Genomic DNA, 23,793 nt, shown 5'->3' with positions numbered 1-23,793 from the left:
CTAGCCCATGTAAAACCGATGACCATACCGATGCTGGAGTTGTCGGCAGCTGTCCTTGCAAACACGATTGACCGAGTATTTCGTGAAGAGTTGGAGTTTGCGATCGACAAATCAATTTTCTGGTCGGACTCTACTTCTGTGCTGCAATATACTAGGAATGTGGACAAGAGGTTTCATACCTTCGTCGCCAATAGACTTGCAGTCATACATGATGGTTCCCAGCCCGTCCAGGGGAGGTACGCGCCGACGTCCGATAACCCAGCAGATTAAATTAGCAGAGGAGCAACTGCAGATGAGATGATTCATAACACTCGGTGGTTCAGCGGGTCCAGAATTCCTGTGGAAAGATGAACGTTTCTGGCCTACTTTCCCAGAACCCTTCCACGCGACTTCAGATGAGGATCCGGAAATCAAGAAGGAAATTTAAGTTCATCTTTTGGCCTTTCCAGGAACAACAATGAATTCGATGATCCAACGTTATTCTTCCTGGTACAAGTTGAAGTGGGGTGTCTCTTGGCTCATCCGCTTCAAAGAATTCATAAAGAACAAGCTTTATTCACGAAGGGCACTTAGTAATCCTTCGGACGCCCGTCTGCCACCCAAGGAACTTTCTTTGGAAGACATAAGGACCGCAGAAGTTGAGCTAATCAAATACGTGCAGAGAGTGTCATTTCGTCAAGTTTTAGACGCTCAAAAGAAGTCAAGTTCTTTGGTTCGGCAGAAGCATGTATTGAGATGTTCAGGCTCGAGTGGCTCAATTTACAAGTGGATACCTTGGATGGATCAGTGGGCAATTTTTTGAGTTGGAGGCAGACTTTAATATGCTCCAATAAACTTCCAAGCAAAGCATCAGATTTTGTTACCAAGCAACCATCACTTGTCGAGCCTTATCATCATGGAACATCATGAGCTTGTTGGGCATTTTGGCCAGGAATAAGTGTTGGCGAGCTTGCGTCAAAGATTCTGGATTGTTAAGGGTCGGGCTACTGTTCGAAGAGTGATTGGGAGATACCTTACTTGTCGAAGACAGAATGCTGTTCATGGACAACAACTGATGGCGAGTTTACCACAAGATCGCCTGACCCTTGATCAGCCTCCGTTCGCTTCCATTGGTATTGACTTCTTCGGGCCACTGCACGTCAAACAGCGTAGGAGTATTGTGAAACACTATGGATGCCTTTTTTCATACTTAACCACGAGAGCGGCTCACATAGAGGTGACTGACTCTTTGGATACAGATTCGTTTGTTAGCGCACTTCGGAGATTTATTAATCGCAGAGGTCATCCAAAGACGATAAGAAGTGACAACGGCACTAATTTATGCGCAGGAGAGAGGGAAATTCGAGAAGCCATAAATGATTGGAACATCAGAAAATCGAGACGTTTTTCAGCAAAGAAATATTGATTGGAGATTTAATCCACCAGGAGCTTCCCATATGGGGGGAGTTTGGGAGCGTGTAATCCGGTCTGCGCGCAAGGTCATTGGAAGTTTGTTGAGGGATCAGCTGGTGTCTGGAGAGGTTCTTCGCACCGTTATGACTAAAGTGGAAAGCGTTTTGAACAGTTGTCCCTTAACGCCCAAAAGCGACAACCCTACAGATTTCGAAGCTTTGACGTACGCCTAACCCCATTTATTGCTCCTGCGACAAAATAGTAGTATGCCACTAGGTGTTTTTTTCTAAGGATGATCTATATTGCAAGCGCCGTTGGAGACAAATTCAGTACTTAGCGGATGTATTTTGGAAAAGATGGCAGTCAAGTTAACTACCTGCCCTTCAAGAACGCCAAAAATGGACAACACCGTCATGGAATTTTTGTGTTGGCGACTTGGTTTTGGTTTTTGATGAAAGAGTTCCATGTGGACAATGGCCTTTTGGTCGGATCATTGAAGTGTATACTGGAAGAGATAGTCTCGTTAGATCAGCAAAGATTGCAACCAAGAAATGTACTTTGACAAGACCGATAACGAAGCTGTGCTTTCTTGAGCAGGACCGTAAATGAGAACAGTCATTAAAGGAGGACTTTTCAAGGAATGGCCGATCAATTTTTGTGAACTTGAACTTTCAAATGTCCTTAAGACAGAACATTTATTTATTTATTTATTTATTTTTTTCGTTACTTTTCTAGTCGCTTAAAAAGTTTAAGTGAACTTAAATTCTTTAAGTTCAGGGGCCGGAATGTTGCTGCTAGAATTCAATTTATTCCTCAGGGAGTTTAGCAAGGAACTATTTCAGTGTTAATTACATTTACATACCACGTCGGTATAGAAGCTGAATGTTTTTCAGCGTGGTGTTTTTCCGTCTCAAGTTTTGTATTACGTCGTGTTTCTACAAGCTGATATATTTCTCTGCTGAGATAAGCGAAACGGTAGCAAAATTTGAATATTGTCAGGGGTCGCAAAAATAGAATGTGAACCGGAAGAATAGCACTTAAATCCAAACAACGAGAAAGGGTTGTAGAAAACGGGCAGAAATTCTGACAGAAATTACAACCGAAAGGTTTAGTGTGCATAGTAATACAACGTAGCACTGGGCAACGCAGGGAATCTTTTTCTCTACCTTTGAGGTAGTGAGGGGCATACCATACCGTTCAGCGTCAGGGGCCAATGGACTGCTGTAAACGTTTTTATGGAAAAGTTTAAGAAGTTAACGTCCACCCCTCCCCCTTGTGATACTTTATTTAGTACCCTCCCTTCCGCCGCTTCCAGGAAAGTCTGAAGTTTTTTTTTGATCAGTCTTCTTGCTAATTACTTCACTCCTTGGGACTTCCATTCATGAAAGTATGTTCATTTTATTCACCACTATATGATGGCTAGGGCTACAATAAAATAAAATACACTGACGCGACGGTTCATAAATTAGAAATTTAACTTTTTTGAAGTACAGTGGAACCCGGTTAATACGGACACCAAAGGGACACGCAAAAGTGTCCGTAGTCAGGGTGTCCATATTAAGCGGGCTCTCAGAAGAAACGTCACTGATCATGACACATGTTTTTCTTGATACAAAGACTCAAGCAGGACAAATGTTTTACCATTTGAACGCGGGTCTCGTATTGTTTACTAGATAGTAACGCAATCTAATATGTTTGAAATTAATAGTAAAGGCCCGCAAATGATCCCCGGACGGGAAATGATCCCCAAATTGGACCGCAAATGGTCGCCGATCGCCTCACCGTAAATATAGAATGGTTTGGACCTCAAATTTGGACAGTGGATTTAAATTTTGTACAATCATCTTTTTTTCCCTAATTGCACAACAGTCATTATATTTAAACTATCTGCATGTAAAATTCACAACTTTAAAAATTATCAGTATAGCATCTCAGTGCAACAGAACAATTTATCTGTAAACTGGAACATACATGTATATAGTTTACTTATACCATTACAACGCCTGAAATGTGCACGAATGGTACGAGACTCCTTCTTTTTCAAATAGAACTAACAATACAACTCAAAAATAGTGAACTGGAAAAGATCTTCTACTAACAAGTTCGCTACGATATTTAACGCAAGTCCATTGAAATTTTTTTCGATACAGTTTTGAAACCCAAGATCAAATAAGAGCAAGAGAAGACGAGAATTTTAATACTTAATGCGAGCGCAAGAAAATTAAAGAGCGGGTCCGTTAACACTTTCGCAAGTTTTTTTTGGAAAACGGAAAGAAAATCGGCCAAAACGTTTGAGATGGCGGTCAAATCTCGCCCATTATCGTCGCCTTTGTTCTTATATCCGATCTTAGTCTTGAGCATAACTTTTCAGTCTCGGTCGTCCAATACGTTATTGTGTAATATGTGTATTCTGTCTTTCGTTTTCATTTTGCCGCTGATTGGACTCTCAGTCTTTCTTTAAACAATTTTCACAAACTGACACTGTCGTCAGCATTGACCTCCAGAAGACCATTGTCTCCCTCATAAACGCCTTGGGAATAACTTACAATTTTTTCAGAATTTTGGGAAAAATTGATCTTCAGTAATTTGCCCGTCTCCATACTTCAATTTTATGATGTTTTTTAATTCTTCGAGTACATCTGTTGTTTTTGCGTCCATTTGCGGAAGGCTATAGAAGTCGCTTTCCGCTTCATAGCCCACCAAATCAATGCTGTCGAAATCAGTTTCTTCTTGACTGTGGTTACTTGGGTAGATTATATGTAAGCCTTCTCCTCAGCTAGACACCACGGCAACCCGAATATCGAGAATGTTCACCAGACCTAGTAAGGTAACGTAATCACCTCACTCGCCGGCCATGGACATCCGTCGAAGGTACTTCTCCCATCCACCATGATTCACGAATTCTCTAAAGTGAGTGCGTTCAGGAAGGGAGTGGCTAGGTTAATTCGGGGAATGCTTACTACATCAGTGCGAAATTGTGATGCTTTCTGGGGGGGCTTTCCCATTCGAGTGGGCGTTGTAATGGTATAAGTTAATTATAAACTATACATGTTTGTTCCAGTTTATAGGTAAATTATTCTGTTACACTGAGCTACTACATTATAATTTTTAGAGTTGTGAAATTTGCAAGCAGATAGTTTAAATATAACGACTGGTGTTATAATTCAGTTTAAAATGTTTGTTTCTTCTCTAGCAAATGGAGAGATTCAAAGTTGTTGAGAGAGAGACTAAAACAAAGGCTTACTCTAAGGAAGGTAAAATTCTTTGTAAATTAAAATTAAATGGGTACGGTGATGTGGTGAGCCTGTGTATATATTAGGCGCTAGGAAATCGGCGAAAATTCTATCGTTAAATATCATACTTTCGTCATCATACTACACTCAATGAATTGAACTGTTGGCACTGGTTTGTCTTTTCCTTCAACGTTCTACTGTCGTTTATATTTGAATGACATGAAAGTGGCAAAAAAAGAAAAAAGAAAAAAATAAATGCTTTCCAAATAGAGGCTACAGTTGATAGAATATGATCATAAAAGAGTTAAGTCCTCTTGGCAGATATTTACCTTTGACGAAAAAAGGGAAGCCCGTGTGTTTGACGAAAGATTCAGTTGGAGTAATTGAAGTGATCATCAATGATCGTCATAAGTTTTGGGAAATTTCACCTTTCCTTGTCTCTCTCTCTTCCTCTCCCCCTTAAAAATGTCGAGTTTCATAGTAATATTGCTATGCAGAATTTTCTGTTTAAAAACATTATTTCAACGGGTACGGTGGGAGCCGGGGGGGGGGGGGGGCGGTAGGGTTCTGGTGAGAACACTCATACAGTGTAAAATCAAGTGAGTGAAATAATACGATCTCCTTGGTGGAAAGACGGTCAAATGCTGCTGATGATCAAAACTTTCTCTAGTCCATCTAGCCTAGAACAATTTACAGCTCTCTTCATTGTATTTTTTTGGGAAACCAGTCAGAGTTACTGGTAGCATGGCACAACGCGTTTAAGATCGTGGGACTAAACCACATTACACTTTGTCCTCGTTGTTTTGTAGGACCCTCATAAAGAGCTGCGAGGAAAGAATGTTCTCATTGTGCGAGGCAGCTTACAGGAGACAGCGCAATTGTCTGACGTGGATGGAGCAGTAGCAAAAGAGCAACTCGCTCGAGCGAGGGAAATCCTCTTTGAAGAACGAAGAAACAGACCCCGTCTCATCTGGACACCAAGATGATCACAGCTTGGAATGGTGAGTACTGTTTACTAAAGTGACATTGTTATTGGAACTGGAAATGGTTTGGACCCACGAGTCATATCATAAGAAGGTAAATTAGTGAGTGTAGTCCTGAGAAGGACTGTTCGAGGTGACATTGACTGCAGTCACCTGGATGATCATCATCTACAACAACAACAACAACAACAAAAACAACAACATCAACTTTATTTCACATTTCCTTTTAAGATTGTATTGATACATATATGAATATTTAGTTAATTTAAATTTTTAAAAACATTAATACGGATAACTAAACATAAATATCTAATGTGGGAAACGCCTAGCGCCTAAGTAAACCATATACATCTGTAGTTTTCTAAGTAAGACACTAGTCTTGTAAAGAATCATTTATTTGTTCACGGGAATGTTACTTGGGTTTTGTGAAAAACGTTCTGAAGTCTAAACAGTAAGTAGTGCTTTTAGTGTTTTCTCTTTTTCAATTGTCCTTTATTTTTTTTCAACACACAACGTCAGAATATACAAGCCATTCAATCCCATACCTAACACCCGAAACCAAGGACATTAGTATTATTTGGAGTTTTACAAGGAGAAGTGATGTGGAAAATCATGGTTCTCGGCTACTTAGTAAACCACGTTTCACAGGAAGGAAATTCGTTTCACGTTTTAATAACGCCAAAAAATATGGCCGTCAGGGCTAATTAAAATACCCTATTATGTAGTTAAGCACCTTCAACGTTTAGGTACCACTTGTGCAAATGATAAGTTTTTTAAAACGCTGTATGTAAGAAATATTGGAATTACAGGCGGTGCATTTTAAAGAGTTGTAGCGTTCATGTATATTTCAAGAGATTAAGGGACAGAATTAGTTATTTTCATAATATGCTCGATTACAGGGGAAAGATAAAATGCCAGTCACTCGAAAAAAATGAGGGGAAAGTACAGTTTTCCAATGTTTCAGATTGTTTTGCTTTCCAGGTCTCATGATCTCTGGCCTTGCCCGCGGGGCATAAGTTCTTGGGGAAGATGTCTATGAAAAAAGAGCGGTTAAAGCAGCCGAGTTTGTGAGGAAACACTTGTTTGACAAGGATTCCGGAAAACTTTTGCGCAGTTGTTACCGCGGGGACAGTAGAGAGGTGATGCAAATGTAGGTATTCCTGAAATATCAGTTCTCCTTATTAATTTACATACATTCCTTTTCATGTTTGATAGGACAACTTGATGGTCCATTAAGGCAACGTCGATTAGCCTCTTGACAATCGAGGGTAGTTTGTGTTTTCTGGCCATAAGTGCAAAATATCATTTCTCCTTATTTATTTCCACACGTTGCGTTTAGTGTTAGTTTAGAGATCTTGGCGGTCGATCAAGGCAACATGGGTTGTTTTTTTTTAAACTTTCTAAGGTAATTGAGTTTTTTGGCCATAAGTACAAATAATAAAAAAATTAAAATAAATAATAATAATAATAATAATAATAATAATAATAATACTAATAATAATAATAATACTACTACTACTAATAATAATAATAATAGTAATAATAATAATAATAATAATAATAATAATAATAATAATAACAATGAAAAAAAAAAAAGAGACGAACGGGTTTCATGACCCTCGATGCCGGTGCATTGCCCTGCCAGCTGAGCTATCTAACCAACGAAGAACTGGTCATTGTGTGAGTTGGTAATGTGAGGTATATGATATCATATACAGCTATTTCACGTTACGTTGTCGAAATTTGAAGCCTCGAGTTTACGCGACAAGGCCAAATGGTAGTGTAGGTAGCCGTAAATGTAGTAAATGTTTTTGGCCTGTAATTTTCTGTTTATTAGTGCCACAGGATGGGAGAAAATACCACCAAACATTTACCTCTGTGATTTGTTTTCGGTAGGGGCGAGCCGTAACTAAGTTTGGTACAGTTATCAATCGGTCACCCACATCACCTTGCAGTCCTGTCGCGTAGGCTTTAGAAATGTTCAGTTTCTTCACGTTATTGGAGAGTGATATGAGTTGTTTGATATCAGCATTTAACACAATAATGCGACAAGAGTTGTTTGAACCAGGTCAAGTGTACCTCCCTAGATTTTAGTAATAAACCGATTATTTGAAAATACAACCCATTAGTCTGGGGTTTCAAGAATACATTCATTCAATGCATTCTTTTTGAAATTGCGTGGATCAATTTCAAGTCAAAATTCGATTTCTGATTGGATAAGAGTAATAGTCTGTAAAATTCGAACTGTATTTGAAACAGCTCAGGTTTATCGTGAAAATATTATTTCAGACCGTTCTTGTATATTGTCGGCAGCTTCACAGGTAAAAACAATCCAATTTTATCCTCTGCTAGTTAACAATAATCCTTTCATTCCTGGATTTAAACCTTGGATCTGGTGGTGCTGTCTATTGTGCTGTACAAGTTGGTTCTATTTTGTGAGCATGAACGAAATCCGAAAGTGTGACAACGTAAATGAAAGCTAGTGAGCAATAATTTCCTGTGGCGCTGTTTATTTACTGACAGCTCGTCAAATCAGTTCTTAAGTTAAGAGCGATCCGTCAGATCAAAGCTTCTGAGTAGTACTTTACTGTGGCGCAGTCCGCTTACTTTCTTAGTTTGTTCTAACTTTATTGTAACTTTTTCTTCTGTAGTGAATTCAAATTCTTACCAGAAATGAAATAAAAGCGCTTAGGCAGTAGTTTCATGTAGTAGCGTTGAAAAAATTTTGCTTTTTTTAAAACAGACAAACAAGCAAGCAACAATGAACTGTCCTATTCCCGAACAGGGAAGAAAGAATTACGTTCGAGTTTCAAAACGCGTCCCCAAACAAACATCCAATCAACATTAACAAAAAAAACTCTTGTTTTACTAGAAAGCAAATAAAATCGGTCTTTTGCATAACTGTCTTGTATCTGGTTATACGAGTTAAAAGTAGGAGATAACAGAGTCTTGACCAAAGCAATTTCCTGTTCAAATTTGTTTTACAAGTAACTTCAGAATAGCCTTACATATTTGAAGATATTTCTAACGGAAAATATTAACGGTACTCAGATCCTCAGAGGGTGGATAACACTTGTGAAGGAAACTATCATATATTCTTTGTTTTTATTTGTCTTCATGTGAACTTTTCTTTTTAGATGATAATTGCTGGTGACCGAGAATCCGAGGACACCAAAAAACTTCTGTAGTGCGTTCACACTCATTACATGCCGAACAAAGTCCTCATGTTATGTGATGGTAAACAAGACAGCTTCCTCAGGCTCGCCTCCAAGTTGTCTGTCTTCAAAACACTGGAGCGAAAAGATGGAAAGGCTACAGCGTACGTTTGCGAAAACTACACGTGCTCGCTACCAGTTAACACTGTCGAGGGTTTAGAGAAGATTTTATCGAGATAGATAGACTTTAAAACTGGGTGGATTTTTTGTCGAACTGTTTTAACCCATACAACTAGAAGGATTTTATTCATGTGTCGAAAGTATCCACGTGATTTCTCTAGTTCTGGTTTTGCTGAACTCTGTGATTGGGTAAGAAAAACCTGATGCCGCATGCTCTAACCAATCACAGCGAACGTATGATTTTCAACAAGTCTGGTGGGAATGCAACACAAACTTAGCTTGAGTTTGGCGTGTTTTCCCGCGCTATGCAACGCGCGGGCTTTGTAGTCTTCTCATTCAGATGTGGTTAAATGATCTTAGTTACGTTTAAACAAGGTAATGCTTACTCTATTTCGCGGTTTTTATCATACAAGCTGATGTGGTGCTGGTAGCCTCGCATCACTTTTAGACCCAAATAAGAACCCTGCGCTATTTACGACTTTGATAGGAAAAGTCTGTTTGATCGGCGAGATTTCAAGTTAATTTTTCCATCGGGCAAAACGATTACAATGGAGTGGTCAGAATGAAGTGGTGAAATCGTGGGATTTGATCAGGTATTAAGAAACCGTCCCCTTACCAAAAATCAGGTCCTTGTTTCAATTCGCGGCAAAGGTAGTCCTGATCCCTCTATTTTTTTTTTTTTTTTTTTTTTTACTGGTTTCTTCAATTCACATTTACAGAGCTTTGTGTGGAAAAATAACGACTTATCATCCCAGCCACGAATTGCATTATGGGGTTAACATTTGGCAAGTGGAGATTTATTTTGCTGCTCTTTCCAACTACATCATCAGTGAAAAGTTGACGAGCTACATTTTTGTGTCGTCGTCTCCTCAGTACTTCTCTAACTCGTTCGACAGGGAAATATTTTTCTCGAATAGCTGTAACAAGCACATGGAAAATAAAAGTGTTAGCTTTATGTCGGACTTTAAATGAAACACTTTGTTTCATCTTCACTTCAATATTTTTGGTACTGTTCAAATTTGAAGCATAGAATCAGTAACTTCCTGCTGAAACTACCTCTGTCATACCTATGGTCTGTCCACAGCCGTTGTTCGTTTTAAAAGGATATAATAATTGAGATTTGGCTATACCGGTTTTGCTCAAATTGCACGATTCGTGTGATATTATATATAATAAGGTATATTATACCTTCGCTCAAATATGAAATTGCCGTTAGAGCTTCAAAACACAAAAAATGTGATATTGTTATTGTGACCTTCAGAGGATCACAGGTTATCTTGCCGAAGCTTACATCCAAACGCACAAAGTTCAATTCGATTCCACGTGGTAGCAAAGGTCAAGCAATCGCACAAACACACAAAGGTTTTCTTCACACGGCCAATAACTTTATTACTAGTGAAATAGCTTGCTTGAGTAGCGATGTAGCTGAGTTCTGACGATTACGCTGTATTGTGGTTCGAACTAAAAAAGGCAATCAACAAAGAAAGCCTTATGTAACAATAATCTACTAACTGATAAAACTTACAACGTGTAATGAACTCGAATCAAATAGAGCTAAATAACGACAATAATCAATAACATTTAGATAGAATAACTAAAATCGCTTACTTTGGTAGAGCTCCTGGCAAGGTTTGGTAGCGTAGCTGTGTAGCAATCTCTAGCCTTTTCGATAGCGAGGATAGCGTAGCGGACGATCTCTCGATAGCAACTAACCTAAGTGACCTTTTGAAACCCTCATAAGCGTGTAATCTGAGAAAGTAGCTAACTTAATTTTAATACGTAACTAGACTCTACATGAATTGCGCAACGACTAACAGAGAGCGTGACTTAGGCAAATATTAACGTAATCAAACAATATCGCAACAACTAAATCATCTGGAAAACAAAATAGATAAAAGGCGTTTCAGGGCTAACATTCCGGCCCCTTTAAAGGTGTACAAAGCTTAAGCCTTTAACTAAGATAATTCAATCAGCTTGAAACGCAAAAACAGTAACAACGAGTAATGTCCAACTTAAGTGACTAAATCTAAAACAATGTCCTAAGTACTTGAATAGCACAAACGTTCATGACTCCTCCAACAGCACTAGCTTGTCCACCGGCCGCACCAGGACTGAGGACCTCGTCTTCACCTTGACGCTCCTCACAAAGCCGTCCCTCTTGTTTGGGTACACCTCAACGATACGTCCCAGTGGCCACGAACTTCGCGGGGCACTTTCGTCGACAACAAGAACAACATCGTTTTCCATGAGATTCCGGCTCCCACTTCCCCATTTCTGTCGTTCTTGCAGTGCTGGTAGATACTCGCGTAGCCACCGTCTCCAAAACACATCCGCTAGATATTGGACCTGCCGCCATCGTCGGCGCGAGTACACGTCGCCTTTTACAAAGACGCCTGGAGGAAGGGTCGGTCCCGATCTCAACAAGAGAAGATGGTTTGGCGTGAGAGCTTCAGGATCCCTGGGATCATCCGACACCTTGGTGATCGGTCTGCCATTTACAATCGCTTCTGCTTCGCACATGAGCGTCAGGAGGCCTTCATCGTCTAGAGTTTGTTCTCTGCAGAGCGCTTTCATCACCTTTTTCACTGTCCGAATACAGCGCTCCCACACACCTCCATGATGGGAACCTGCTGGTGGGTTAAAAATCCACTTGATGTTCTTCGCCAGTAAAAAATTGTGGATCTTGTCTTGGTTCCACTCGCAAACTGCTTCACGTAGCTCCTTTTCCCCTTTAACGAAATTCCCGCCGTTGTCGGACCTCATCAACAATGGCTGGCCTCTTCTTGCTATAAACCTTCTTAAGGCTTCCAGAAAAGAATCCGTGTCCAAGCTGTGCGCAACTTCGATATGGATTGCACGGATCGACAAGCACGTGAACAATACGCCATATCTCTTAACTAAGCTCCTTCCGCGTCGCATCTCTATGGGACCAAAGCAGTCCACTCCAACGTAGCTGAATGGGGGTCCCGCAGGGTTCACTCTGTCTTCCGGCAGGCTGGCCATTTTCTGCTGACTTACAGGCGCCTGTCTTTTTCTGCAGTCGAAGCACGCACTTAGGATGCGGCGAATGGAAACTCTTGCTTTTGTTATCCAGTACTTCTCCCTTAACGATGAAAGCGTGTGCTCTGGGCCACAGTGACCACAGACTAAGTGATGGTGACGTATGATGAGGGCAGAGATGTGATGGTCTTTAGGGAGTATCACGGGATGTTTGGACTCTTGCTTGATCGGAGAGTTTTGGAGACGACCTCCGACACGTATAACTCCATCCACGAGCACTGGATCTAACTTTGCGATTCTGCTTGACTTCTTAACTGCTGAGTGGCCACCTTTTAAAGACATTAATTCTTCGTGGAAGCTGTGGATTTGTACTGCCTTGATAATTGCTCTCTCAGAATCTTCCATTTCCTTGATACTCAAAGGGCTTGCTTTATTGTCGCATAGAAACTGCAACGGTTCTCCTTTCTTCCGCTTCTCAACAGCATTTCGGAGTAAATTCTTGTACCTGATGATCCAGGCTACAATTCTTTTCAGCTGAAGCCATGATGAAAAGCGCTCGAAAATTTCACTGACCCTGGCACTCTCATCACGAGCCAAACAGACAAAGGTGGCCTTCTTCTCTTCTAAATAGCACTGTTGCTCCTTTTCTGGATCCATGGCAACAGGACGCACAGGCCACATTTCTTCGCTTTGCCAAAGGAAATCCGGACCCTTCGTCCAGCGGTTACTATCTACTATGGCGTCAACTGCTAATCCTCTCGAAGCATCGTCAGCGGGGTTGAGCTTTGTTTCAACATACTTCCATTGAGTTGGTAGGGATTGCTCGCGTATAGCAGCCACTCTGTTTGCTACAAACGTCTGGAACCTTTTCTCTTCATTCTCGATATAGCGAAGTACGCACATACTGTCTGTCCAGTAAAATGATTCGTCAATTGCCAACTCGATCTCTTCTCGAATCATCCTATCCAATCTGGTGGATAACGTAGCGGCGGAGAGTTCCAGTCTTGGAATGGTAACCGTCTTCAAAGGTGACAACCTGGATTTTCCAATGACAAAGGAGCAATGTACTGCACCACTTGCGTTAACCAGTCTGAGGTAGGCCACAGCGCCGTATGCTAATTCAGATGCATCGGAGAAGTAATGCAGTTGGCATGAGACAACTTCTCCAAAGTCAGAGGGCTTAAAGCACCGGTCAATGCAGAACTGCTCGAGCTTCGGCAGCGCATCTAGCCAAGATTTCCAACGTTCGAGGTCTTCGTCAGAGATTATGTCGTCCCAGTCGAGTTTCTTCTTACACAGGTTTTGGAGAAGTATCTTGGCAGGAAGAATGAAAGGAGCAACGAAACCAAGGGGGTCATATATGGAACTCACCATTGAGAGGATTCCCCTTCTGGTAGCTGGGCGGTCTTTAATGTTGACCTTGAATCTGAATGTGTCGGAACTCACACACCAGTGCACGCCAAGTGCTCTTTCAATCGGAATGTGGTCAAAATCCAGGTCTTTCACTGACATCGCTCGCTCTGATTCAGGAACAGACTCTACAACTGTTCGGGAATTTGATAGCCATTTCGTTAACCGGAAGCCTCCTTTCTTGAGTAGTTCTGTCAAGTCCCTCACGTGGCGAATAGCATCTTCATCTGATTTCACCGATTTCAGACAGTCGTCAACGTAGAAATTCCGTTTCACTGAACTCACGATTTCTGCGGCGAAGTTCCCTTTGTTGTCGTCTGCGGTTTTCTGCAAGGCGTAGTTAGCGCAGCTAGGAGAAGACACTCCCCCGAATAAGTGCACCGTCATCATGTACTCTTCTGGCTCTAAGCTTAGGTCGCCATTAGGCCACCACAGAAAACGTAACGCGCTGCAGTCGTCAGGATTGACGTTAACTTGATGAAACATAGCTTCCACGTCTGACATTAGAGCCACGTTTTCTTGACGGAATCTCGTCAACACACCGATAAGGGAATTGGTGAGGTCCGGCCCCTGTAAGAGCTGGTCATTTAGCGAGCTTCCCCGATACTTTGCTGAGCAGTCGAAGACTACGCGCACCTTTCCTGGTTTGGCTGGATGGAACACTGCATGATGGGGAAGGTACCAGGTCTTTCCCGCGGTTTCAGATACTGGCGCTTCCTTGGCATAACCCTTTTGAAGAAGATCTTCCATGCACTCTTTATACTTCTTCAACAGTTCTTGATCCTTCGACAAACGTTTCTGTAATAGCCGCAATCGGTGTTGCGCAACAGGCTTGTTGTTGTTAAGACAGGGTGGGTTGATTTTCCATGGCAACGCAATCTCATAATGACCGTTCTTGAGTGTGGCCGTTTCATTCATTATTTGCAGGGCGCGCTTGTCGTTTTGTGAAAGGGAATGTTTACGGTCATGAATGGAGTCGTTAAATTCCATATTACAGTAGCTGCGAAACTGTTCAGAGAGTTCGACATCGGTTCTGATGAAATTGGCGGTACGGGTAGCAGAGCTTTGGGTCCTGCCTAGAGGACCATTTACGACCCATCCAAACACGGTCCTTGAGGCGTACGGTCCACCATTTTGACTCGGTCTTATCTCTCTCGGCTCCAGCACTTCAGGAGCATCGCTTCCAATAAGCAAGCCGACGTCTGCTTCAATCTTCGGTATGCTGATACCCGCGAGGTGTGGCCATCGATCAATATCTTGCTGATTAGCTGCGTTTGCCACTGATACAGGCAGCTTCGGTCTTGTAAAGACGATGGGAAGCTGTACGAGATTTTCTTCCTCTAGATCCAGCACTTCCAAGCTTACCACAAGGCTTTCCGTTTTACTATTCTCCTTGTCCATTGTTGTTAATGATAGCATTGTTCGCTGGCCTGACAACCCTAGTTGTCTTGCAAGATCATCGGAGCAGAAGGTAGTGTTGGAGCCACTATCTAGGAATGCGTAAGTCTGGACCACGCCGTCGCCTCCTGGTACTTTTACTTTCACTGGGACCACTGCCAAGCCAGTTATAGCAGAGACTTTACTTTGGTTGTTACTCGCCTCTTCGCTTCTTCCTTTCACGTATCCATTTAAGGCTTCTGATGAGCTGTCTTGCGTTTGTAGCTTGTTCTCGGTTGACGCAAGGTTTCCTGCACTCGGACTCGCGACTTGGCCCACACTTCTGGGATGTAGAAAGCTAGAATGATTCCCGGTACACCCTGTCACTCTACAGAACCTTGGCTTCGGACAGGAACTCGCCATATGACCATGAACAAGACAGTTGTCGCATAAACCCTTTGACCGAACAAATGATAGCCTATCGCGTAAGGATTTTTCTTTAAAGGCACTGCAATGGGATAGCCAGTGATTCAAACCACAGAGAGGGCATTTCCGGTCATTTTGGAGCTGATGTTTCTTCAGGTCGACGCTGATTCGCTTGGGCTCAGTTTGTGTCACGAAGGACGATGCATTTCGCGGCGCAGGTTTCTGTTTTAGCTTAACACCTCCTGTAGATGATGGCGGGTGGCTTTGCAGGTCACCGAATACAGCATGGGTAGCTGCTCTGGCCTTTGAGGTGACAAAATTGCTGAGGTCCCCAATAGTGATTTCCCTTTCTTTATTCTCGGTGATATTGTCTGCAACATCGCGCCACTTCTGGCGAAGACCGAAAGGTAGCCTGCCGACTATGGCTTTCATGGTGTCTGGATTTTCGACTTTGTTCAAGTAGCCGATATCTTGAAGTGTGTTTTTGCAACTGGTGAGAAGAATAGAGAATCTTCTTAGCGCCTCGCCATCTTCTGCCTTGATGGCAGATCCTTTAACCAGCTTGTCGACGAATGCGCTAGCAATCCGATAGCTTTGGCCATACCTCGATTTCAGTAAATCACGGGCTTTTTGGTATCCAGTGTCTTCTTTCATCGTGAGGCAGCTTTTCACGAGTTCGCGGACCTCTCCAGTGGTATACTGGACCAAGTAATACAATCGAGCACTCTCGCTTGTAGTTCTTCGTTCGATGAGATTTTCGAAGGCCCGTATAAATGTCCAGTACTCCGTAGGATTTCCATTAAATGTCGGTACTTCAGGTTGAGGCAGCGTCAGAGCTAGGGTACTTTCCTGCTGTCGCCAAATCAGCTCTTGCATTCGACGATCTTGCTGGTACTGAGCTTCCAAAAGACTTTGAGTAAGGGAGCCAATCAGGGCTTGACTAACATATTTTGATTCATCTGGTTCCACTTTAACTTGGGCTTCTTTGATACTTGGAACGTAAACCGGAGATTCTTTGAAACTTGAAACGTGAGGAATATCAGATGGCCTTGGGGGCTTTCGATCGCTTTGAAATTTCTCTTCAGGAATCCAACTCTTAGCTGCTGGGTTTAAAGTTACTGTTTTAGCTGGCATGGCTGCAGGTGGAAGGTTCGATCTCTCTTGCACTGGATTTCGCTGGAGATCTGGAGCCAGGATCAGCGAAGATTTCTTGTGGGTGCGGGTGCTTAAGTCGAAGTCTGCATAACTTCCCACCTGACTTGATTCTGCCAAGATGTAAACGTTTTCCTCAGCATGAGCCTTCGCAATTTCAGTTTGAAGTTCCAATTCTTTTCTTTTCATTTTCAAGTTAAGCTCCTCCTGTTGGATGGCTTGTAGGCGTTCCAGATTAGCAGCCTCCGCCTCTAATGTTGCACGTTTTGCAGCGGCTCGAGCTTTCGCGGCTGAAAGAGAACTGGACCGAGACACTTTCGAACTGCCCGAACTTGATTTCGAGAGGCGGGTAAGTTTCGTACTGTGACGAGAACCAACATTGCTGATAGAATCGTCGGGGTCAATTTCCGGAATCGTCTGGGTCGGAAGTGATTGCCTTCGAGACGAGGGTGTTTCTGTAGATTTGATCCAGTCTGTTATGCCACACTCTAGTTCTGCTAACAACTCATTCACAGCCTTGAAATATTCGCTAGACTCGGCTATGTCGTGCTCATTCGTCAATTTTTCGTGATAGGCGATGTGAGTCTTATTGAAGTCGTCAACGATCTGTTTCAATTCCTCAAACTTCCGTTTGACCAGATCTACGTTTGAAAGGTCACGCATGAGTTCTCGAATATCGTTTTCAGCCTTGGTAACATTTCCTTTTAATGCACCTCTTGATTGTTTTAGCGTCCGTAGGCTCTCTGATTCGATTCCTTCCCAATCTAGGGTTCGATTTCGCTCTCTTGTCCTAATATTTTGCTGATTTCCATCCACGTTAGTTTCATAATTAGAAGCCATGATCGATCGGTGTCCAATTTCCGAGCGCGAGCTTTGCAACGTGACTGTGTGTTACATAACAAATGCGTTAACCATTCCACTGTCGCTAAGTGTCAAGATTCATATGCTCGAAGGTCTTTGAAGGAAATGGCCTTGGAATAACGAGTTTCAAATTCAAACAGGTAGCAAACTCCAAAGAGTCTCGTCAAATTCGAACGAATGTGACCTTCAGAGGATCACAGGTTATCTTGCCGAAGCTTACATCCAAACGCACAAAGTTCAATTCGATTCCACGTGGTAGCAAAGGTCAAGCAATCGCACAAACACACAAAGGTTTTCTTCACACGGCCAATAACTTTATTACTAGTGAAATAGCTTGCTTGAGTAGCGATGTAGCTGAGTTCTGACGATTACGCTGTATTGTGGTTCGAACTAAAAAAGGCAATCAACAAAGAAAGCCTTATGTAACAATAATCTACTAACTGATAAAACTTACAACGTGTAATGAACTCGAATCAAATAGAGCTAAATAACGACAATAATCAATAACATTTAGATAGAATAACTAAAATCGCTTACTTTGGTAGAGCTCCTGGCAAGGTTTGGTAGCGTAGCTGTGTAGCAATCTCTAGCCTTTTCGATAGCGAGGATAGCGTAGCGGACGATCTCTCGATAGCAACTAACCTAAGTGACCTTTTGAAACCCTCATAAGCGTGTAATCTGAGAAAGTAGCTAACTTAATTTTAATACGTAACTAGACTCTACATGAATTGCGCAACGACTAACAGAGAGCGTGACTTAGGCAAATATTAACGTAATCAAACAATATCGCAACAACTAAATCATCTGGAAAACAAAATAGATAAAAGGCGTTTCAGGGCTAACAGTTATTAGTACCTTTGCTCAAACATGAAATTGCTGTGAGAGCATCAAAAAACAAAAAATATCACGTGATTTCCGAGGCACACTCAGTTTATAGCGATTCTTCAGGAGAAAACGAGAAGAGCTTGAAAAATTGGGATACATAGGGGTTTAGGGTTCCAGGCGTAGCCTCCCCGCAGACAATCGTGTTAAGTGGCTTCCCCCGCTCCCGGGTTCTTGTGCTACTTATATACAGGGCCAGAAGGCATCAATGGTAATAAAGGACCTGCTACATTATTCACTACACAATTCACTCTGATTCAAGATGCTTTAAACTAAAAGGAATTCCTGAATTAAAAATCATATTTTTCAATCCAAGAGGCCAACCAAAGTGGCCTTTTGACGTTTACATTACCTGGCTAGTTCCTTGGTTTGTCATACATAAAGCTAACCAGAGATCAAGCCCAATTTTACGTCTCGCTTGGTAAACCATTTTGACGAGAACTTGGAAACGAAACCCAGAGCCTAATTGAACAAGCGAGCAATAAGAGGAAATAATAGCGCTGTTGAAATTAGGACTGAACGCAGGTTAGTGGCGCTGATTCATTTTAGTTAAAATTATGTGCTTTTTGATGCACTGCCTACTTGAGGAGTATTTTTGCCAAACACGCACTTACTTAAAACTCGATAAAATAGAACATTTCTAAAGTAGCATGACTTCACTATTCCTTTTTTTCAAAAGGGACAACAACAGGAACAATAGCTGTCCTCGTGACTGTCTACTTTGCAGTAGGTTTAACCACTGAGGTATAATCAATCGATAAACCGATTGTCGATAACAATCAGTATCAATCGATCTTTAACGAAGATCGATATCGACATCAATCGATAGCAATCTGTGATCGATATCGATTGAAATCAATTGTATCGATTGATTTCTGATATTGATTTCAATCGATTGGCCACCGCTGGGTTTAAAACGAACTGTATAGTTGTTCACTTTCCGCTCAAAGGCTTCATGTAAGAGCTTTGAAGAATGTAGCGCTTATTTGAGAGTGATTCCTTTGGATCTTTGCTCCCGTGTCAGGTGTTTACTCGGGGGAGGCGCTTAATCAGTAGTGGAGCTGCAGTCAGCAAGCGCAGTCATTCCGTACTTTAAAATAACAGAAGCCTTATTAATATCTACAAACAGATGTACAACAAGAACCGGAACCAAGTGGAAAGAAGGACAACGATCAAGCGCCAATGGATCCCTCAAGCCTTTATCCCTTGATGTTTTCAATCCGCACTATATACTCCTTCTTCTTTACTTAAATCTCTATCCCAGTTTATCAGGTTTCCGGTTAAACGGGATAGCGCCGAATTGCCAGCTTCTCCCCGGTCTTGGTGTGGCACCTATCTGAATAAAAACAAGAATATTTTTAGGCAAGGCCCTCAATTATATGCTTTGAAGTCAACGCGCACAGGTAAGTAACACGGTAAAGAGAATGCGTTCTCATAGGCATTACTGCAACGATTCTGTCTATATTCTGCGAGACACGGAACGAAAGGTAATTTCTCTTACTTCGTGTACTGGACCGACCCCTGTTTCCCCAAAATGGTGTGCGATATAGGGAATGGTAATAAACAGGAGAAAGAAATAAGTTCCCTTCAGTCAGGAGAATTGCCCATCCATGACTCTGTTTAGTCAGAAACAATAAGCCTCTCAAGACGTGTATTAGCATTTTCTGAACTTATTTTAAATCCGTAATGTCAAAAAATCGATTAAAACTGACCTTTACTTTCCAAAATCATATGTCACGTTATCTCCAATTAGCACAAAAGGTGCCCATTGTCTCACTTCTGCAAAGCCGTTATCTCTCATCCACTTCATGGTCTGGTGAAGAGATTCACTGGCACTTTCACCATGAACCAGGTGTTCGTAGAAACGACTCATGAACTGCTTTGTTGCCAGGTCCTCTATGGCCCATAAAGCAACCAAAACGGAACGTGCACCGGAGCCTAAGAAGGCGCGGGCTATTCCAACAACTCCCTCTGATCTAATCTGTCCACGTGCACTGTGACAGCAGCTAAGGACTACCAGTTTGGCTCTTAGACGAACTTGAGAAATTTCAGCCATTGTTAATAGGTAGTGTTCTTCTTGTGGAATCCCTTCAAAAGAGCGTGGAGCAGCGAGAGCAATTTCTCCTCTTTCGGCGTCACCGTGGGCAGCGAAATGTATCAGACCAACTGAGTGTATTCGCTGAAGAACTGCCTCCTTGGTTGCATGTTCTCCTAACAACGGCTGAGCTCCCAGCAGTCGGGCAACCATCTCTGCTTCCTCTTTTGCGCCAGGCAACGGACATAATTTCACACGACGTCCCTTGTGAAACACCTGACCAATCTTAGGCTCACCCACTATCAGTACACCAGTCTGACTGTGATAATCTTCTGGACTTTCCTGAATCAGCCTGAGAGTCGTCAAAGAAGGAGCAATGCGGATCCTAAAGGTCTCGGATAAATACTTATCATTTTCATCCTTGAACGCGGAAAAAGGAACTTTGCATAGGACGCTATCAGGAACAATGATGATTTCGGGCTCCACAAGTAAGTCAACAACAGGACCGATAATCATTTTGTAACACTGAGAGAGATTCGGCGGATCAACATACTGGCTTTCGTCGTCTCCGTCTTCTTCTACTGGACGTAAAACTGCGGGTTCGTCACCATCCCAAGGAGACGCATGTTTCACGTAAGCAATGTTTGAAGGAAACAGTGATCGGTCTTCGCAGTGTTCTTGAGTGAGCTGGAAATGAAATTTCCTAAAGATGATGTCATTGAAAATTTTATCTACAGGCCTGCTTTCCTTTTTGCTTCCAAAATGGTCGTTCACTTGTTTTAGTCGAAAATGAATGGTTTTGTTTGGCTTAATAACCCACAGTAATAATTGGTGGCAGTTACAGGTGATGTATAAACAAGAACAGTTACTTTCTTTTGTCTCAATCGTTTCAATGTTAAACCACGACCGTGGATTCACTGATGTTTGTTGTTCCACAGAGTACTGAGCTGACATTAAGTCTGCCAGGGCTCTAGCCCGTCCGAGTTCTTGCGTGCAAAGTGCTTTATGAAATTTCCCCGTCATCAAAAACAAACGGCTGAGGTGTTTGTATGCAGGAGCGTTCTTGTCTAAAAAAGAAATCTTAAATTGATCATTGGCTCTTAAATGAATTCTCATTTCCTCACACTTTTCAATGCTTGCAAGGAGACTCGAAACAGCATCGCCTATGTTTCCAGTCAAAACCAAAGTGTCTGATGCAAGTCCAAGGTGACTGTTAAGCTGCAGATCAATATTTCCAGTCTCGTAACTAAGTGCAAATCCCTTCTCGTGATATTGTTTAGCCTTCAAATATTCACCTGCAGAAAAAAGCGTATTTCCTAGCTCTACGTAGCATGTTGCTTCTCCGTCTTTGTCACCAATTTCTCTGCTGATCTGAAGTGCTTTCTGATGAAATTCTTCCGCCTTGACATGTTCACCGAGAGATTCATTCACTCTTCCCAGGTTTAGGTAACATTTTGATTCTCCGTTTTTGTCACCAATTTCTCTTTTGATCTGAAGTGCTTTCTGAAGATATTCTACCGCCTTCACATGTTCACCGAGAGATTCATTCACACTTCCCAGGTTTACGTAACATGTTGATTCTCCATTTTTGTCACCAATTTCTCCTTTGATCTGAAGTGCTTTTTGAAGATATTCTTCCATCTTGACATATTCACCGAGAGATTGAAACACGTTTCCTAGGCTTATGTAGCAATCTGATTCTCCGCGTTTGTCACCAATTTCTGTTCTGATCTGAAGTGCTTTCTGAAGATATTCTTCCGCCTTGACATATTCACCGAGAGATTGAAACACATTTCCCAGGCTTCCGTAAGATGCCGCTTCTCCGTTTTTGTCACCAATTTCTGTTTTGATCTGAAGTGCTTTCTGAAAATGTTCTTCCGCCTTGACATGTTCACCGAGAGATTGAAACACATTTCCCAGCTCTCCGTAACATGCTGCTTCTGCGTTTTTGTCACCAGTTTCTCTGCTGATCTGAAGTGCTTTCTGATGATATTCTTCCGCCTTGACATATTTACCGAGACGTAGAGACGCATTTCCCAGGTTTCCGTAACATGTTGATTCTCCGTTTTTGTCACCAATTTCTCTTTTGATCTGAAGCGCTCTCTGAAGATATTCTTCCGCCTTGACATATTCACCGAGAGAATTAAACACAATTCCCAGGCCTCCGTAACATGCCGCTTCTCCGTTTTTGTCACCAATTTCTCTGCTGATCCGAAGTGCTTTCTGGAAATATTCTTCCGCCTTGACATATTCACCGAGAGAATGAAACACATTTCCCAGGCTTCCGTAACATGCCGCTTCTCCGTGTTTGTCACCAATTTCTCTGCTGATCTGAAGTGCTGTCTGAAGATATTCTTCCGCCTTAACATATTTACCGAAAGATTGAAACACAATTCCCAGATTTATGTAACCTGTCGATTCTCCGTTTTTGTCTCCAATTTCTCTTATAATCTGCAGTGATTTCTGAAGATATTCCTCCGCCTTGACAAATTGACCTAGATTTCCAAACGTAATTCCCAAGCTATTGTAACATGCTGCTTCTCCCTGTTTGTGACCAAATTCTATTGCGATGCTGAGTGCTTTCAAGTAAAGATCTTTCGATTTTTGACACATACCTTGTTCTTGATACAAATTTCCCTGTTCAAATATTTGCATTAGTTCTTTGTATTTTTGATCACACTGGCGGTGCATTTTATCGCCTTCTATTGCACTTGTGTGGTCACTGATAGGAACGAAGGTATTCGTCATTTGGATGTTGTTGAGGAGAATCAAGCGTTCCTTGGATAATTCGATGGCTTTGAGAGTGCGACCGGTTTTGTAAAGGAAGTTGGCCACATGTGTAGCAGTGTTGATTACTTGCACAACTTTTTTAGTGCTGCCCATAATTGTCGTTTCTACAAACTACAGAGAGAAAACAGTGAGTGAAATGATGTACTGATCCCAAGAACTGAAGAGTTATAAAGAAATGTAATGCACGTATCAACGGCCATGAGGGTGGTGGTGGCGGTGTGAGGACGAATCTCGTAACCCCCAGGCATTTGCACAGTATTATGAGGAAATCTCCAAATGTCAAGGACGATATAAAGCAGAAATCTACCACCGTCCCTAACCCGAGGGTAATTAGTACTATATGATCAATCGCTGAACTAGAAATACGTGAATCGCAAAACCTCGCGAAGCTGGGGCTGGGTGGAAAGCCCTCTTTCGTGTTGTAGCATCAAATGAGGAGATTAAAAGGTTTCTGAACATAGCAACTATTTTGATGAGCATGGTCTTTTCGTAGTTCCACAGGCTAGTTTGCGGTTAAAAATCTATTTCTGACGCGATGAAATGTACAACGGGCGTGCAGCGCTGTCGTGTTCGATGAATTTATTTCCCACGGAAAATTATTTTACCGCGGCCACAAAACGTGTAATTTCTTCAGTGCAATCTTTCACAAAAAAAGATTTCTAAAAGAAAGGGAAAAGATTCTGGAGAGATAGTTCTGTATCCAGTGAATATTGATGAACATTGCAGTTGAAATTTGATCATGCACGCATATTTTTTCCGATGTATGCAAATTTTTTTCAGACGACGCCAGACAGTCTGACGTCATTCAAGTGCGGACACCTTCAAAGATATAAACATATATATATATATATAAATATATTTTTCGCTCGAATTCGCGCGGCTTAGCTCCGCTCGGGCCGGCTCGGCTCGACAAATTT

At 42.0% G+C, this 23,793-nt stretch overlaps 1 protein-coding gene and 1 long non-coding RNA gene across 2 annotated transcripts in view; both read right to left on the bottom strand.

The window, feature by feature from the left end:
- LOC146451177 (uncharacterized) overlaps positions 1 to 23,793 on the bottom strand; it is a 63,434-nt gene that overhangs the window by 32,530 nt on the left and 7,111 nt on the right. The window lies entirely within an intron of this gene.
- Positions 18,655 to 22,969, bottom strand: LOC146451178 (tetratricopeptide repeat protein 28-like). The gene is made up of 2 exons (XM_085099517.1): positions 21,742 to 22,969; positions 18,655 to 21,381 (listed from the first exon to the last, which is right to left on the bottom strand). Exons 1-2 carry the CDS (start codon positions 22,967 to 22,969, stop codon positions 19,766 to 19,768), a joined length of 2,844 nt encoding a protein of 947 aa, XP_084955643.1. The 3' UTR covers positions 18,655 to 19,765.

The sequence above is a fragment of the Pavona decussata genome, unplaced genomic scaffold, assembly GCF_977016875.1.
Source record: "Pavona decussata unplaced genomic scaffold, jaPavDecu1.1 SCAFFOLD_395, whole genome shotgun sequence".
Taxonomy (NCBI): domain Eukaryota; kingdom Metazoa; phylum Cnidaria; class Anthozoa; order Scleractinia; family Agariciidae; genus Pavona; species Pavona decussata.
Note: the sequence above shows the minus strand (reverse complement) of the source record. Positions and strands in the feature narration are given on the sequence as shown.